General features: G+C 40.7%; 1 protein-coding gene across 1 annotated transcript in view; it reads left to right on the top strand.

Annotated features, from left to right (window-relative positions):
• The window catches only part of LOC119407554 (cyclin-dependent kinase-like 5), a 246122-nt gene that overhangs the window by 21170 nt on the left and 205250 nt on the right, over positions 1-19702 (top strand). Inside the window, 2 exon segments of the mRNA XM_037674374.1 lie at positions 480-678; positions 6263-6297. Of these exon segments, the coding sequence (XP_037530302.1) occupies positions 525-678; positions 6263-6297 (189 nt within the window). The 5' untranslated portion in view covers positions 480-524.

Genomic DNA, 19702 nt, shown 5'->3' with positions numbered 1-19702 from the left:
ATATATATATATATATATATATATATATATATATATATATATATATACTGTATGTATATATACAGTATATATCACCCTGATGTTAAGACATGTGATATCTTACTGTGAAAGTACAGTTATATTGCATGATGCTTTTGTTTTTTATTTTTTTAATGGAAGCAGTGTGACAAAAAATAAATCAAGGCATATTACGAGGGCTTTAAGTCTTAAACACAAATTTAAATTGTTCTCTAAGATATAGGACTGATCTTTTGGAGAGTGATCTCATCTGTTTTATATTAATTTATGCTCATTTTATCAATGACCATTTTTCATGAAATCATCTTAAAGGAACTTGAAATTTTTTCAGTTTATGTCATCTTAAGTTTTTAGTATTTATAGTCTTCCAATAGGAATGTTGGTCCCATAAAGTCATAAGAACTAACATTAGTGAGGATTTTACTGTATTGGTTTTAATTTGGTTTAATGCTTCCATGCAGGTCAAACTACTGGAAAAGGCATGTGGCAGAAATGGCCAGCAGTAGATGTACACATCCCGGGAGCCTTCAGCTGGCCATCTCACAACATCCTGTAGCCAGAGCTCCATGCACCTCACACATCATACTTTTGACTTCATGAAGATCCCTGACACTGGTGATGTAATGAATAAGTTTGAAGTCCTTGGGATTGTGGGTGAAGGTAAGACTGCATATTCATTAAAAATATGTTGTTAGAGTCATAAATAAGAAATATTTTGTTTATATATTTTGTGCAATGCCTTTTGTTTTAAGTTTTTGACATTTTTTGGTAAGTAAGGTTAATATTAGTTCAGGTCAGCTTTATTTAAAAATTTAGATCTATTTTAAAAATACTTACTTCCTGTTGAGCCTTATGTTATGTTAGAAATATACAGATGCAGAAAGATTGCATAAGCATGGAGCAACACAGTTTTTGACAGTGTATACCGTGTTCTTGATTTTGTAAAGAAAGAAAAGAAATTGTAATAACTTATTTTGGATCTTTATTTTTTGTATTTACAGTTTTTCTAGATAAAGTTTTTGTTGTTGTTGTTAAATTCACGGTTTTGCATGCATCCTGTACTTTTACAAGAGTGCTTATAGAATAACACAGATACTGGATGTGTTGCCATATATGCTTTCAGCCTGCTCTAAGTCCAGTCTAATCTCCTGTCACAGCTTTTTGTGTGGTCACAAATTTTGAGCTAGTTCTTCCAATTTGCTCTTGAAGCAAAGCCCTTTAAAACCTTCATTTGTTCAACTCCCCAAGTGAGACCCCGAGCTAAGGCCCTGTTTATATGATGTTGTTTCTCTGTGAAACTGCAGTATTTCTTTTGTGTTTCAGCTTTTTGTGTACACAAGATCAGCAACCATTTTTTCTGACGCTGAAACTTTTTGAATATAGGTTCCAGAATAGAAGTTTTTTGTGAGGCATCTGTGTGAAATCACACATGCACACTGATGGTTGCAGTCAATTCAACTCAGTTTATTTATAAAGCACCAAATCACAACAAAGTTGTCTCAGGGCACTTTACAGGAACATTCACATAAAAGCCAATTAGTAAAGTTCTCTATCTAAGGAATCCAGCAGACAAGTTGAATCTTGGCTTCGTTGCAGTCTCCCATCCTGAGCAAGCACAGTGGAGACAGTGGAAAGAAAAACTCCCTTTTAACAGGAAGAAACCTCCAGCAGAACCAGGCTCAGGACAAGCAGCCATCTGCTTTGACCGGCTGGTTGAGAGGACAGGGAGGAGAGACAGACAAACACAGAATGGTAGGTCCAGGTATAGGTCCAGGTGTAGGTGCAGGTCCAGGTGTATCTGAAAGACAAAAAAAACACGTTAAGGATAGAAAAAATAATTACAAATACAAAACAGGTTGAGCAGAGTAAGTAAAGACAGTAGCAGAGTGAAAAGTGTGGTCAGTTTGTCCTCCAGCAGTCTAAGCCTATAGCAGCATAACTAAGGGACAGCTCAGGAAACCCAAGCCGACCCTAACTATAGAATTTATCAAAAAGGAAAGTCTTAAGCCTAGTTTTAAAACTGGATAATGTGTCAGCCTCACGGACAGAAACTGGAAGTTGGTTCCACAAGAGAGGAGCCTGATAACTGAAATATCTGCCTCCCATTCTGTTTTTAAATTCTAGGAACCACAAGTAAACCTGCAGCCTGAGAGTGAAGTGCTCTGTTAGGAAAATATGGAACAATAAGATCTGTAATATAAGATGGAGCTAGGTTGTTGAGAGCTTTATAGGTTAGAAGTAAGATTTTGAATTCTATTCTGGACTTGACAGGGAGTCAATGGAGAGAAGCTAAAACTGGAGATATATGATCTCTCCCAGTAACTCCAGTTAAGACTCTGGCAGCAGCATTTTGGATCAACTGAAGACGTTTTAAAGAAGTATTTGGACATCCAGATAATAAACCATTGCAATAGTCCAGTCTAGACGTGACAAATGCGTGGACCAGTTTTTCTGCATCATCTTTAGATCAGATGTTTCTAATGTTAGTGATATTACGCAGGTAGAAGAAGGTGGTTCTAGTAATGTTTTTAATGTGGGGGATAAAAGACATGTCCTGATCAAAAATAACACCAAGATTTTTAACATTAGAGCTGGAGGACAGATTAATGCCAACTAAGGAGGGAGAAAGACTGAAAAATTAATTCCTACGATGTTCAGGTCCAAAAACCAAAACCTCAGTCTTGTCTGTTCAACAGGAGAAAATTAAGGGTCATCCAGGTTTTTATGTCTTTAAGACATGCTTGTAGTCTAAGTAGCTGATTGGATTCATTGGGTTTAATGGACAAATATAATTGTGTGTCATCAGCATAACAATGGAAATTTATCCCATGCTGTTTAATAACTTTACCTAATGGAAGCATATATAAAGTAAAGAGTATTGTCCCAAGCACTGAGCCCTGAGGAACTCCATGACTAACTTTGGTGTATGAAGAAGATTTATTATTTATATTTACAAAATGGAATCTATCAGCTAGATATGATTTAAACCATTTTAGAGCCGTTTCTGTTAAATCCCAACATTATATTCAAGCCTCTGTAGTAAAATATTGTGATCAACTGTATCAAATGCAGCACTGAGGTCTAACAGGACCAGTATAGACACAAGTCCATTGTCTGAGGCCATGAGAATATCATTAGTGACTTTTACTAGTGCTGTTTCTGTGCTATGATGAGCTCTAAACCCTGACTGAAACTCTTCAAACAGATTATTTCTTTGTAGATGTTCACACAGCTGACCTGCAACTATTGTCTCTAGAATTTTTGAGATGAAAGTTAGATTAGATATAGGTCTATAGTTGGCCAGGATTTCTGAATCAAGATCAGACTTCTTAAGTAAAGGTTTAATTACAGCAACCTTAAAGCTCTGTGGTACATAAACATCCATTAAAGACAAATTAAGTAGATCCAAACTGTGGACAATAATTAGGGGAAATACCTCTTTAAACAGTCTGTGAGTATTTTTAGACACATTGGTATCGTTCTTTATCATTTGACTCAAGTGTGCCCCCTATTTTATTCAAAGTGTTGTATCTCAATGATATATTATCCAATCTGCACCAGATTTTTGGTGCGTCATTATTGAGCACTTCTAGACACATTGGTGTTGTTGTTGGCATAGACAATGCGCGTCTGCTACCAGTGCACACCAGGTGCATGTATCAACAATGCGTAATTACACTTGAGTGGACAGTCAGAGTGTGTGTATTAGGCAGTTTTTTGTTAGTGTGCTCATGGTTTCAGATGGACCCAGTGAGGCATAGACTACATCTTTCTTTGCCCTTATCCCAGTAGTGCAGCTTAAAGGGCAAAGTCCGTTCAAAATAGAACATAGGTTACATACTGTAACCACAAATTCTATGAGTATGGGCACAGCCCTTTAAGCATTGGGCCTCACTGGCTCCCAAGTGGCTGAAGACAAGTATGCTATTTGGGAGCAAATCCACGGACCCGTACACCATTTATACAGTCCAGAGGTGGGGCCCACACATTGGGTGGGTGTGGACTAGAGTTTTTTCAGTGTTGGCATGCTATGCGGGGGGTGAGACCCAATAGTGCAGCTTAAAGGGCTGTGCCCATACTCATAGAATCTGTGGTTGCAGTACGTAACCTACGTTTTTTTGAGTTGATTTAGTAATCTGTGTATGTACAGAGCAGTTTGTCATATGCCTACTCCATCTATGTCTGGAAACCTCGGGGGATGCTTGTGTATGACTGCCACGGTTGATAACATCAAAACTACTGGAGCTCACCAACACTTGTGTCCTAGTTCCTGAACTGCCTGCGCTTTCATGGAGTGAAGATGATTTATACTAACTCATGTTAACATGCATAATAAGAAACATAAAAAAGGTGATTTAAAACATATCTAAGGTGTTCTTAGATGTGTTATGTTGCATTTCCTTTGTTTGGTCACTCAATGTAAACGTCTTTGTTATGTTTGTGGCTTTCTTAGATAGATAACTTTACTAAGTGGCTTTTCTACAGGTCCTTCTAAAAAAATTAGCATATTGTGATAAAGGTCATTATTTTCCATAATGTAATGATAAAAATGAAACTTTCATATATTTCAGATTCATTGTACACCAACTGAAATATTTCAGGTCTTTAATTGTTTTAATACTGATGATTATGGCATACAGCTCATGAAAACCCAAAATGCCTGTCCCAAAAAATTAGCATATTTCATCCCACCAATGAAAGACAAGTGTTTTTAATACAAAAAACTCCAACCTTCAAATAATCATGTTCAGTTATGCACTCAATACTTGGTCGGGAATCCTTTTGCATGAATGACTGCTTCAGTGCGGCGTGGCATGGAGGCAATCAGCCTGTGGCACTGCTGAGGTGTTATGGAGGCCCAGGATGCTTCGATAGCGGCCTTAAGCTCATCCAGAGTGTTGGGTCTTGCGTCTCTCAACTTTCTCTTCACAATATCCCACAGGTTCTCTATGGGGTTCAGGTCAGGAGAGTTGGCAGGCCAATTGAGCACAGTAATACCATGGTCAGTAAACCATTTACCAGTGGTTTTGGCACTGTGAGCTGGTGCCAGGTCGTGCTGAAAAATGAAATCTTCATCTCCATAAAGCTTTTCAGCAGATGGAAGCATGAAGTGCTCCAAAATCTCCTGATAGCTGCATTGACCCTGCCCTTGATAAAACACAGTGGACCAACACCAGCAGATGACATGACACCCCAGTGACTGTGGAAACTTGACACTGGACCTCAAGCAATGTGAATTCTGTGTCTCCTCTCTTCCTCCAGACTCTGGGACCTTGATTTCCAAAGGAAATGCAAAATTTACTGTAATCAGAGAACATAACTTTGGACCACTCAGCAGCAGTCCCAGGTCAGGCGCTTCTGACGCAGTCTCTTGTTCAAAAGTGGCTTGACCTGGGGAATGCGGCACCTGTAGCCCATTTCCTGCACACGCCTGTGCACGGTGGCTCTGGATGTTTCTACTCCAGACTCAGTCCACTGCTTCCGCAGGTCCCCCAAGGTCTGGAATCGGCCCTTCTCCACAATCCTCCTCAGGGTCCGGTCACCTCTTCTCGTTGTGCAGCGTTTTCTGCCACACTTTTCCCTTCCCACAGACTTCCCACTGAGGTGCCTTGATACAGCACTCTGGGAACAGCCTATTCGTTCAGCAATTTCTTTCTGTGTCTTACTCTCTTGCTTGAGGGTGTCAATGATGGCCTTCTGGACAGCAGTCAGGTTGGCAGTCTTACCCATGATTGCGGTTTTGAGTAATGAACAAGGCTGGGAGTTTTTAAAAGCCTCAGGAATCTTTTGCAGGTGTTTAGAGTTACGTTGTTGATTCAGATGGTTAGGGTAATAGCTTGTTTAGAGAACCTTTTCATGATATGCTAATTTTTTGGGACAGGCATTTTGGGTTTTCATGAGCTGTATGCCATAATCATCAGTATTAAAACAATTAAAGACCTGAAATATTTCAGTTGGTGTACAATGAATCTGAAATATATGAAAGTTTCATTTTTATCATTACATTATGGAAAATAATGACATTTATCACAATATGCTAATTTTTTGAGAAGGACCTGTATGTGAATGTTTCTGCTCAGTGCCCTGAGACAACTTAGTTGGGAATTGGCGCTATATAAATAAACTGAATTGAATTGTTACTTTTGAATAAAGCTTGTGCTACACGTTGCATACATTTGAACTGCACGAGTGCATATTCATGAAATTATTGCAATGTTCAGCTGTTGGTTTGTTTCTCCTACAGGGGCCTACGGTGTTGTTCTGAAGTGCCGACACAAGGTAAGATCAAACCTTTGTATTTGTTTTGTATAGTTACATATTTTTAATATGATAGTACAGTACCAAAAAGTCAACTTAAACCAACAGCAAACTGATAAAGTAGTGTAAATTAAGTTACTGTAATTTCCGGATTACAAAACGCACCTGTGTATAAGACGCACATATTAAATATAAGATAAATCATATTTGTATACATAAATAAGACGCCACGGCTGTTAAGCTGCAGGTGTCTACCATATAAGTCCCAGGTTCGATCCCCAGTCACTGCACATCACATGGCGTCTCTGGGCAGCACGCCTCATCCCCAAAATGTCCCCCGGGCACTTTCAATAGCTGCCCACTGCACCACCTGGTGGTGGATGGGTTAAATGCAGAGACTAATTTCGCCATTGTATGGAAACATACAGTGCTGACATTGTGATGCCATTATTATTATTATTATTATTATAATGAATGAAAATGCCCAGCTCTGTCTGTGCTGTACTTCTTATAATGCAAGAAGTAGCCACTTGATGGCATTCACAAAGTATAGCTTGCTTGTAACTTACACAAGGCTGGAATGGTGATCCTAAGTATACTTGAAGCTTCAGTATTTAACTCATGGTAACAACCATTATACCTTAAAAATGAACAAAATACCAGTAAATATCTACCGGTAAGCATAATCACTCGACATAAAAGTGTCAAACACCTACATAACTGAAATTATTTAAAAATTATATACCGGGAAATATTACCCAGAAGTCTTAACGAGGTCATGTGACCAGAAGGGAAATACCATAATACAGATAAAAGGTGGTAAATATTCATTAAATCACTGGTAGAACCACTGATTTTTATTGTTAAACAGTATTGATATCAGCTGCTGTTTTTAAATCTACCTTTACTTTCTAAATTATCTTATCTTAAATAAATATGACGGGATTTCTCTTCAGCGCTAATGAGCAGGGGAGGGAGTAAGGGAGAACAGCCCCCCTTCATCTCCCCCATTCAGTTTCATGCGTGAGATGAGCTTAAATGAGATATTGGTATTTAAACACATTTACCATAGACAGAAATATTTTTTTAAACCTTGATTTAAATATGTACCAGTCTTGACTCTTGGCTGACTGACTGCTTTAAAATAAAATCTTGACTTCGCTGAGCTCACATGGGGGGGGGGGGGGGGGACCAGCCCCCCCTTATGTCTCCACTCCGTTTAATGTTTGGATGTGAGCTTAAAATTAGATCTCTGTATTTAAACACACATGTACCGTACACAGAAAGATGTCGCACAGTAAGACTTTTAAAACTTTTATTAAAATATGTACAGACTTGACTACTTAGACTACTTCCGCTCAGCTGAACTGGAGGTGGGACAGTTTTAACATGGCTAAAAAAAAATTATGAAAAAGCACCTTTGGTCAACCACAAGTCACTCATGGCTCTGTTCTCCGTCCTCCTGTGCACTGAAACCATGAAAGTCCTCTTCTTCAGTGTCAGAATTAAAGAGGCTCAAAAAGACGTTATCACACACTGGCTCCTTGTCGCTGTCGACGTCACTCTCCCTCGTGCTATCCACATCGTCCCGCAGCAGTCCAGCCTTTTCAAAATCTGTTGATGATAGTGGATTTTTCACACTGCCCCACGCTGTCCGGACCCACTGGCAAACTTGAGCAAAGGTTGCTTTGCGCATGCGGCCAGTATTAGTAAACGATTTCTCATCGCTCCTCATCCAAGTCTCCCACTCAGTTCGCAGCGCTGCACGTGTATCTTGGAGGATGGGTCAATGACAGTATCTTATTGGTCATTAAGGTTAGACTTCTGGTCACATGATGGCAGAGTAGATGAAGTTATGGTAGTGAATTTGTAACCATGACCTAGAATCGTACACATCTGATTACCTGCGGGCATTCTGCCTGTGTTGGAAACATCTGCTGCCATGAGGAGTGGGGTGCTGGGAGCCACGAGTGCTCAGCCCCCTCAAAGGTAAATCAGTGGCAGTAAGCTGCTGAGAGATGGCAGGAAGTCTTTCAAAATAATAAAAATGTGAATTTTAAATAATATGAAAATAAAACCCATAAATAAGACACTCCTGCATATGAACCGCGGGGTACAAAGTGCAAGACAAAAGTAGTGGCTTATACACTGACAATTACAGTAACCCACAAAACACTGCTGGCCTGCCAGAGAAAATAAACTTTATTTTAAAAAAGTATATAAGGATTTAAAGGAGAAGCTTGACTGGGATGTTATAAAATTACATATTGATGTTTTGTTTTGGAGATTAAATGAAGATTTATGAAGCAGGAGTTTTTCACATCAAGTGTGTAACAATATGCAGAAATCACGGTTTGGTACATATCTCGGTTTTGGGGTCACTATTCAATACAACAGGAAACAGAAACAAAGGTCAAGTTCTTTCTCCACATATTTTAAACAAACATTAACCAAAATAACCCACCCAAAGCAGAGGCAGACGAATGAAAACTCCAAAACTAAAAAATCTCCCTCTCTCTTTCACTCTCACTCTCTGTTGGTGGTGGCGTGTGGCGAGTCTGAACGGGAGTGAGTCTGAGAGTTTTTCAAACTTTTCCTACTTATTCTTCTACAAAGAAGTGTTTTTTTATGTTTGTGTGAGTGTTTGTGAGTTTCATGTCCGCTCAGCGGACAGCTTTGTAGCAGGGGTGGCGTCCTCGGAGATGCCATCCCTGTCACTGGGCCACTGGGTGAGGGTGGTTAGTGATGAGGAAATGAAGCTTTTATGAAGCATTGAACCAGTTGGGCCAATTGTTTCAAAAATAGGTTCATTTGTTGAAGCTTCAGTTACACTGACCTCTTGTGGCATTTTGCAACGCTGCTGTTAAATTAGGCATTTTGCTTTTAGTGTCACACATCAAGAACTTCAGTGACTAGTGTTAAAGAAACTACTTTAATGTGGTAAACAGATTTTTTTAATTCATCAACTTTCTATGTTGTCTGGTTTGAAAATTTATTCATGCTTACATGTTTTTGAATAAAGATTGATAATTGTGCATTGAAGAGATTTAATAAAAATGTTGCAATGGTATTGTGCTTGTGTAACTGTGGCAGAGTCCGAGTCTTTATCATTCTTAAAATATCAATGAAATGACGTCTCCATCATCTCCATGTTTGGAGCTGAAGTGTCTGATCATAGAGGAGGTGTTCAGTTAAGTTGAACACACCAACACTGCACCTGCACAAATACACTAATGTAAATAAAAAAATTAATTTGAGCCCATACTGATATATGATTATTAATCACATACATCATTTTACTGTAATTATATTAAATACATGGGTTAGATAATATCTTCACTGCTGAACATTACGACAACTTTGTTGACATTTAAAACCACCTCATCATGAGCAGAATGAATTGTTCCCACATGTTAGAACAACCTCTTTTCCTGGCTGGCTCCATAATTACTCAATTTCAAGTAACAACAGCAGAAACACAGCTACCACAGCTACTCTCCAACACATTGCAACATTTTAGAGCAGTTTCATCGTGTTGAGCTCTCAATTCAAAACTGTCTCAACCTGTCACCTGTCAGAATCGAGACAAGGCGGTGCAGGGAATCAGCTGTTTGGATCGTGAACCAGTCAAGCGATTCATTCTGACAACGAAACAGTTTGTGTTTCGGACGTCACGTGTCACATGACTTTTTCCGCACCAAAACAGGCTCCGAAGCAGTGGTTCAATGTAATTTTACTGCAGGGTTCGAATCATGTTTTGAAGCTTTTGTTTCATACTACCATCACTAAGGGTGGTGCCGCAGCCCAACACCACAGTGGAGCAGGTGCTGCTGGCCATCGGAGAGCAGGTTGAGCATAATAATATCACTTATGCATCTCATATGAATAAGGTGTGGTTGTTTTCCTGAAGCAACAAACATTTGTGTCTGAACTCAGAGTGGAATAATGAGTTTTTGCTGGTTTTGCCTCTGGTGTTGCCCTCCACCCGGATCACGGTGTCCAGAGTCCCTCCGTTTATTCCTAACGAGGCTCTGGAGCAGGAGCTGAGACGCTTCGGGAGGATGGCGAGTGGATTCCGGACCATGATTCTGGGCTGCAGGGATGCCAAGCTGAAACATGTCCAATCACTGCACAGACAGGTGTCCACGTTTCTGTCCGACCACTGCACAGACAGGTGTCCATGTTTCCGTCCGACCACTGCGCAGACAGGTGTCCATGTTTCTGGATTCACCCAATCACACACTGGAGGTTTCTTTTCGGGTGAAGCATGGTGATGGGTCTAACATGGTGTATGCTAGCTCAGGCGGCATGAAATGTTTTGAATGTGGGGATGTGGGTCACAATGCTTGTCCCCACCATCAGCAGGTGGGGGTGGGGGGTCACTGTGAAAGACGCAGCTGCTAAGGAGGGGGGGGGGGGGGCAGTGATGAAAGGTGTGCACATTCTGAAGCTGCCTCTCCCGCAGCCATCGAGGCTGAATCCATGATGGATTCTGCTTGGGCTGGCGGTTCGACCAAGGCTGTTGTTTCTGCAGCCTCCGTGTTTTTCGCGGCTTCCGGGGCTGTGGACACCACGGCCGCTTGCAGCTCTGCGGTGGCCAGGGGCGCAGCCCACGCGCCCATTGACAGCTTCATGGCCACAAGTCATGATATGGCCACAAGTCATGAAGTTGACAGTAACTTTGAATCAGTGTGTGAGCTCAGGAGCTCCAGTTTTTGAGGTCTCACACAGCTGAAATGTCGAGTATAGAGGCTGTGACTGAGAAAACCGATGGCTCAAAATGTAATGCTGACACCAGCTGTGGAGTCTTAAATGTTGTTACTGGACCTCCTCTTAAAGCAAAACAAATAAAAAATGTTGAACAACCTGAACAAGACGAAGTGTCCAAGTCAAGCAGTATGGAGATGGAGATGGAGGTGCAGGTGTTAAGGTCTGATGATCAGACTGATAAAGTGGCTTAAGACGATGGATATGAAACAGATTCACACTGTGTCTCTGTGACTGGCAGTATTTCTAACACTGAGAACCTGTACTCTCTGGAGGAGATTAATGAGTTCCTGGACGAAACTTATGGCTGGTCAGTTGGCATCAAGGAACATTTTCCTGATGTTGAGAAGTTCATTAAAGTCTGTCTTTATGCTTCAGAAATCTAAGCTTGGACTAATTAGATGATAAAAAATGTTACCGCCTTAAGAAACGTCACATTATTGAGGAAAAATTTAAGAACAGCTCGATCAAAATTGGCAAAGAAAATGAAACTTTCCAGATGATCATGATTAAATAGAACTTGCCTGTGTTTTTGTGTGCACTTGCTTTTATCTGCCTCACATCTGCTCTTTTCTCTCCTCACATGAAGGGTTTCAGGGTGGCCTCTAAAACATAAACGGGGGAAGAGATGCACACAAGAGAGCTTTAATATCTGAAACTATTACACAAAAAAATTGGATGTAGTTTTTTTGCAGGAGACTCACAGTGATAGTGGGAATGACATAGACTGGGCTTTATGGTGGGGGGGAACAATATGCCCTTAGCCATCGGACAAATTTTAGTGCAGGGGTTGCCATCTTGTTTTCTCCTGCCCTAAATATAAGAATTATCTCAAGCACAGAGATTGTAAAGGGCAAACTCTTATTGGTGAAAGCACAGAGGATTTTATTTTTCATTTCATCAATGTCTATGCTCCCAACCAGGGCTTAGAAAGGGAGGGGCTTTTTAAAACTCTAGATAATAAATTAAAAAACATTGATTGTGGGGAAACAATTATTTTAGGTGGTGATTGGAATTGCTGCACTGATTTTAAGTTAGACAGGACTGGAGAAGAACCACACCTTCGGTCAGCACGTTTTCTGTCTCAGCTGCTGAAGAAAGCAGACCTGGTTGATGCTTGGAGAATGAAAAACCCTTCAAGCAGGCAGTATACCTGGGTTAAAGTTTCTGATGGTCAAGTTAGTGCTGCAAGGTTAGACAGGTTTTATGTCTCTGGTTCCATCATCACACGTGTTTTAAATAGCCATATGTTTCCTGTTGGTTTCTCAGATCACCATTTAATTTCTATAGAAGTTACTCTTTTATCTGCTGTGAAACAACAATCCTTTTGGCATTTTAATGTGAAAATGTTACACGATTCTGTCTTCTGTGAAAACTTTAAGTTGTTCTGGATTAACTGGAGATCAAAGAAATGTGATTTCCCCACATTTATTCAATGGTGGGAAGTAGGAAAGGCCCAGATTAAGGTCTTTTGCCAGCAACATTCATCCGGTACCACCACTGACATTAAGAGAACTGTGCAGAAGCTGGAAGAAGAGATAAAACATCTGGAAAATGTTTCTATCTCCAAATCAACCTCACAGACTTCTCTTCAATCCAGAAGACTTAAACCAAACTCTTTGTTACATGAGAGGGCCAAAGGAGCTTTAGTCAGAGCCCATTTTAAAAATATACAAGAAATGGATGCACCTATTCTTCTTCTTTAGCTTGGAGAAGTCTGTTGCTCAGAGGAAACAAATAATCTGTCTTAAACTCCCGAATAGACGATTGACCTCAGACCCAGCCGAGCTGAGGAACCATGCTGTGGACTTTTACACAGACTTGTTCAAGCCAGTTGGCTGTGATGTGGACAGTACTGAGGAGCTTCTGCAGGGGCTTCCTTGCCTCATCCCTGAAGATCAGGAGACCCTGAACTCACATCTAACCCTAAATTAACTGACTGCTGCTGTATCCCAGACGGCACCTGGAAAGGCTCCAGGAATAGATGGATTACCACCAGAGTTTTTTAAACACTTTTGGGATGTTTTAGGACAAGACCTTCTGGCCGTTTTTGAACAATGTTTTAATGAAGGAAAGCTCCCTGCCTCTTCTAGGCGAGCAGTTTTCTCCCTTCTGGCAAAAAAGGGTGACTTGACTCTTAAAAAACTGGAGACCAGTTTACTATGTACAGACTATAAGATTCTCTCCAAGGTTTTATCAAACAGACTGAAACTATTTAATGAATTTTTAATTATGGATGGGGCCGATCCGGTATTGTATCGGCCTTCGATACCAGCATAATTTACGCATCGGATTTTTCCGATCCAACCTGCAGAGATTTCCGATCCATGATGCACGTTGTCTTCAAACTATGGAATGGATTTCCTAAACGGCGGCGTGTCTCATGAACCCAGAGTAATAAGACCCGCCTCACATTCAGGAAATCCATATCATAGTTTGCAGCCAGCTACAACGTGAGGACTGAGCAAGTAGCACTGTGGCTAACAGCTAACAAACTTTTCATCTAAACATGTCCACTGTGCGGAAGTATTTTACACTAGAAACACCACAAAGCAAGACAACAATGTGCAATGTCTGCAGAGCCATAGCACCACATTAACCCTCCTGTTGTCCTCATTTTCTGTACACACCCTGTGTCCTCCAGGTCAAAATGACCCGTCTTCACTAAACCCCCAATATAAGCAGCTTAATTGAATTTTAAACACCAAAGTTCATCTTGCATATTGTCATTCACCACAAAATGTGTGAAAACCTGTTTTTCCTCTTCACTTGAATTTCTATAGCTTAAGAAAAGAAAAAAAAAACTGTGCAAAAAGGAGTTTTGAATGCATTTTTATTCATCCCAATGACTCAGTTTCTTTTTTTTTTTCCTCCAGTGAACAATTTAAGACAATGTACAATACAAAAATATGAAAAATAACATAACCCATTCAACTAATTAGCACATGTAGGGCAGTATGCAAGTGCACAGCCTTTGCAGATATATTTCTTACAACTGCAGCACACACTGTGTTTTACAGGAAACACACAACACAAAACGGATTCTTCCTCCAACAGCTTACTCCAAAGTGGAACAAACCAGTTATGTTGGTGCTAAGATGGCCTCTTTGGCATACCCCCTCCTCCAGTGCTGGCCCTTTCACTCGTCGACAGTCATGTAAAACTGGTTCAAAACCAACAAAGTGCCGCTGTATGTTTCCATACAGTGACAAAGGTTGTGCTCAACATTCGACCCGTCACACATGAGGAGCAGATGCAGTAGGTTTCTTGCTCTAGGACACTACGACATATGGCACGGTGGAGAGTCGAAGATACGACTTCCCAGTCCCAAATCGGCTGCCTTACCACTGTGCCATAGCAGCTCCTGTCAGTAGACCTTATTTTGGTACAAACAACAGTATGCTTTCTGTAATGTCATCATCAAGAATGTGATTGCAGCTTCAGGTTCCTTTAGAAAAGTGATATGTTGCTTTTAAAAAAATCAATTTTAAATGGACTGTTTTTCTACCCAAATTCTGTACAGTTGTGTCACATTTTCTGAGCTTCTCTATGCATTATAAACTCAGTAATGATACACTCACATGATTGAGTTTATCTGCGATGCTTGATGTGTGAAAGTACAGGAGGCCAAATTCTCTGGCTGCAGATCAATATGGACCACTGCCATCTGGAATTTTTTTACATTGTTGGTGTCAATGAACCTCCATGTATTTTCAAGGGCTAACTCACAGATCTATACTGCATAATTAGGTGTGCACACACAGCAGCCCTGGGACACAGTCAAGTGCACGCTCCATGCACACATAAACAGCTGACATGTTGCAGAATAATCATAAGCCTGCAAACCGTTTCATCTGGACTGGTGAATGCTCTGACCAGAAAAAGTGGTCCCATTTACATGAAAATCCAGCTGCTGGCTGCTTCACTTGCCCCTTGTGTTTTAGTTATACTACATAATTACATGAAAAAAGATACAGGTTAAATAGAGAAAGGATGCAAATACTTGAACTTATATTTGCTAGTTTTCTACATCTAAAACTGTTTAAAAAGATTCAAGATTACAGTGTGTGGACCTCCACATCTGATCAACAGGATATAAAGAGAGGAGGCAGCTGGCTGATTGTGGCAGAAGGGCTGGACAGAAACACACTGGTGATGTCAGTAACAGAGGCTTTGTCTTAATGTGTGCTCTTCTATGAATTTTAGATAATTTTGTTGGCACTGATCAGCACACTGTTCACTTTAGGATGTTATTAGGTTTGCTCACATGAGCTGTTTACTTCAGATCCTTCCATAAAATTTGCTTCACATTCAGAACCAATCATTGACCTATGTGGCCAGAAAATGTCCTTTTCTTCTTGAGGGATTTTTTAAATAATATTTCTTGTGTGTGTTAAAGTTGATGTCTTGATCCATGTGCTGAGATTTAACCCCCAGCTACATCACTTTGGATTTTTAGTTTAATCTGGTATATGTTTTTCATTTGTGGAAAAATCTCTGTCCACATTATTTTAATAAAATATTCTGACACTCATTTCCACTAAAGAATGGCCGTATTGACTGGTTTTTGACATGGACTGGTTGGCTGAGCATGCTCAGCCTGTCCATTGGACTGTGGGTGGTAGCCGGATGTCAGGCTGACAGAGGCCCCTAAAGAGTTACAAAAGCTGTTCCATACCTGAGATATGAACTGGGGTCCTCTTTCAGAAACCATATCAGATGGGATGCCATGGATCCGGAAAACATGCTGGACCAGCAGTTGGGCCGTCTCGAAGGCCGAGGGAAGCTGAGGCAAAGAAACGAAATGTGCTGCTTTAGAAAATCTCTCGATGACAGTAAGCATGATATAATTACCTTCAGAGGGGGAAAGGCCAGTAACAAAATCCAGGTAAATGTGAGACCTACCACTGGGAGTAGGCAGTGCCTGCAGTTTGCCTGCGGGTGGTTGGTTGCCACTGTTACTCCTGGCATACTTAGGACAGGCAGCTACATGTTCTTTAATATCTTCTGCCATGGGTGGCCACCAAAAGTGTCTTTTAGACAGGGACAGCATGCGTGTGTAGTGGACTAGGCCTACGTCGAAACTAAGTCTAAGGTCAAAACTCTTGACCTTTAGAACCTTGTGGGACAGGAGCTGTCATTTCATTCATTTGAACTCAGAAGTGCAGGTTCACCCATCCTGAGACTTTCTTTCTTGAAGATTCAAGTGAAAAGAACACTCTCTTTTTATTATCATTACTATCTTACAAATGTTGATAATCAAAGTGTCTTAGTTCAAACCATTTTAGATGTTGCAGTGAACTAATCAATTTTATTAACTGAGTAATGATTTTTATTCTCATGTCAAAGCTGTTACAGAGTTTATGCATTTTCTGATTTCTGCCTTTGAATGAGCAAGTGTGTGCGTTCCCAAGGTTGGAGTCAAACGAAAAACAAGTTGTTATGTTAAAACTGTCATGTTTTAGAATCCTCTCAGACGTAAATATAGATGTTTTGCACCTGTTTCCTGAAACACGCCAAAACAAAACCCTCTCTGTCTGTGAGAACATTTCTGATCTGCCTCATAACAATTCTCGCTGCCTCTAACCTCTTACGTCACAAAACCCACCCCGTCTGGTCGTTTCTGACCAATGAACAAATCCCAAAAAGTGAACCGGGAAAGAGTCTTTAAAATGTCAGTACTTCCTGGTCTAGTCAGTTCGGTGGGAGTTCTGTAAACTACACGAGAGCTAAAGTTCTGATGGAGTGCTGTTGGAGTTCCTGACATGACAACAAAGCTCTTCCGAGTTCCATGGGATTATAACATTTTCCACTGAGGTGAATGTGTGTCGAACAGAGCCTCGCCATTACTTCGGACGAGTAACAGCATCCTACTGAGACGCTGAAAGGGTGCGTTAAACGGAATCCCACCTGAGTCATCTCCAGGTAAAGGAGCCGATTTCATCACCTAAGTGTACTGTAAGGAAAAGCTGAAGAAAGCCGGAGAGTGTCGATTCTGGTGAACACATTTCTTCCCTCCCATACCATCTTAACTCCCTCTAAACTTCTTTCATCTCTAAACTTTTCTCTCAAGTAGAAATTCTTCCAGATATTTTAGAAATGTCTGTGTAAAATGCTCACCCACATTCATGTGGGTAAAAGATCATAATTGTACAGTTTTCATAACATCGCTGTGGTGAAGCAACGGAAAAATCATGGCCGTATGATTTTTCCTGATTGATTGCTTATGTTGTTATTTTCATAATTTGCCAAATTAATGTAAATGTTTGATGTTAAATTTTGATTCTGTAAATAAATGACCGCATTCATTTTGATGGGTCAAATATAAATGACGTCTCACGTTTGCATTTCCTTAAATTCAATGCACGTTTTATTCAGTCCAGAAAAATGAGGAACCCGCGTTAAATGATGAATATATCTGAGCATCTGTTCATCTACAAACTGGTGGCCCGCTACGCGCTCCTAAATGGACTGTAACCGTGTACACATTGATTTTCATGTTGGCAAGGTTGTGAAATAACAGTTTATCAGCTGTGCTGAAACCGTGCGTCTTTACGCAGCGCAATTGGAGCTGCGCGCTTGTGTTACGCTGGCAATGTTTTAAAAGCTGAAATTGTGTCATTGAGTCTTTATAAAGCTGACTTGTACGTCTGTTTGTGTAACATAAGCTGGCTTTGAGCTGTGGAAACGCTTTATTCTGTTTAAACTGTGTTCCAGACGCTGTTCATGGTCCGGTTCGGTTGTGGACCGGCTCGGTTCTGGAGGTTCGAACGAGTTGTTTTAAATAGCTAGAAAGACGTTTTGTCACGGAGCGCAGTCTCTGTGCAGCTCAGAGTTGATTCGTTACATTTTTAGCAGAGAAAGTGCATTTTGATGGTTTAGAAGACGATAAGTGATAAAAAAGTTTCAGGCTACATTAACATGGCTGCTAACGCTTCGTGGTTGGTTGTTTGCTGCTTTGGAAAGCTCTGATTTGCTGAGAAAGGTTGACTGACGTCACCTCCCCTCACCCCTACGCTGCGTCATTGGTTGAAAAAGACCGTGTGTAACGTTCTCATTGGATGAGGGACGTGTCAATCACGCCACCCGGAAGTGAAAATTCGTTTTCATAGGGAAATAAAATCAGCTTTTTAAAGCTGAAAAGCGCTGCAAAGCTGTGTTCTGACACGGTGTTTAAGTCTTCGAGGTCTAATCGCTAAAACTACGCCACGTTTGTGTAAAAAATTCGTTCAGAAACGTTGATTTTAACCGGGTTTAGCCGAAGCTAACTTTAAGCTAAGCGGCTAACAACAGGATGTCAACCGAACGCCACAGGAAGTTGTAGCTCCCCTAGTGGACAACACGAACAGTGTCGGAGTTAAAATTGTTGAGGTTGTACTGACATCTTGTGGAGAAGACGTGGGATCACAGGTTTTCACTTCGTTTTTAGGTAAAGAGTGAAATTAAACGTTTTATTTTTCCGTAAGGCAATTTTTGAGTTAAAAAACTTCCTCAAAGCTGAATAAACACTGTTATCTTGCGTTTTAAAAGTTATGAAGGTATTTATGCAAGGGGCTTTTACCAAACAAATTTTTATTCACTGATAAATCCTTGAGAAACAGGTACATAATAAAATTAGAAACTTTTTAAAAACAGATACAGTTACAGATATTCACAAAGTTGGAAAAAATTTACTCATTTGCTAGAAGATAACGCACGTTTAATTGTAAACTCACTAAATAAACGTAAATACATCAGTAGAGAGAAACTCTTCTGATTTTATTTTACTACCTAAACATTTACATCTTCTGTTTAGTTTCTAAATAGCAGATAATGGAGGACGAAGAGGTAAACACTGGCCCCTTACAATCCGGAGATGCTGTTCAGACAGCGTTACACATTTTAACAAATTCAATTATTGGTAAACAATTGGATGAATTGCAAGACCTTGATGACGATCAAAGATATGAGGAGCTGCAGAGTTTATCAAAAGCAGCTACAGTGAAGGAGGACACAAAATCAAGCCGCGTACGGTTAGCAAAAATCTCTCTGCTTCTGAAGGCGGAATTAGACCGATTGGTGGTAGAAAAGGGCGTGCTGTTCAACGGATATAAGTCTGAAAAAGAGAGGTGTGACGAATTGATGATTGAATCTGAGTCGCTGAAGCAACACCTTGAGGCTGCTGAAGACCTCTCAAAGAAAGAGCTGTCAGAACAGGCTCGATCATATGAGGAGAAGATTGCGGATAAGGAACGAGCGTACCAAGACGCGTGTGCAGATAACGATAAGTTACAAGCACAGTTGCAAACCGCTTTAAGGGAGCTGGCCGATTGCAAGGCAGAAAAGGGGTTAATAACCCGGAGTTGGCTGACTTTACAAGATAAAAATCAGTCAACAAATGAGCGTCTGGCAGCTTGTGAGGAGAATTTAGCTACAGCTACAGAATGGATTTCTGTAATGGAGCAAGCTGATCTGAGAATCGAACGGGGTCAGCTACAACCGCCCCAGACAGATGCTGTTGCACCTCCTCCCCTTAGCCCCGTTTCAACACCCCCAACCCGGGGGATAAGGACGGGTCTACACCCACTTGCACCTCTTCCTCCTGACACCAGGCAGTCACCTCCACCCCCATCTCGGGCGGTGGGGACAGACCTGCACCGGTATGCACCTCTTCCTCCTG

Source organism: Nematolebias whitei, chromosome 3 (assembly GCF_014905685.2).
Source record: "Nematolebias whitei isolate Nwh7 chromosome 3, NemWhi1, whole genome shotgun sequence".
NCBI classification, from domain to species: Eukaryota; Metazoa; Chordata; class Actinopteri; order Cyprinodontiformes; family Rivulidae; genus Nematolebias; species Nematolebias whitei.
The sequence above is the reverse complement of the archived record's forward strand: the minus strand, read 5'-3'. Positions and strand labels throughout refer to the sequence as shown.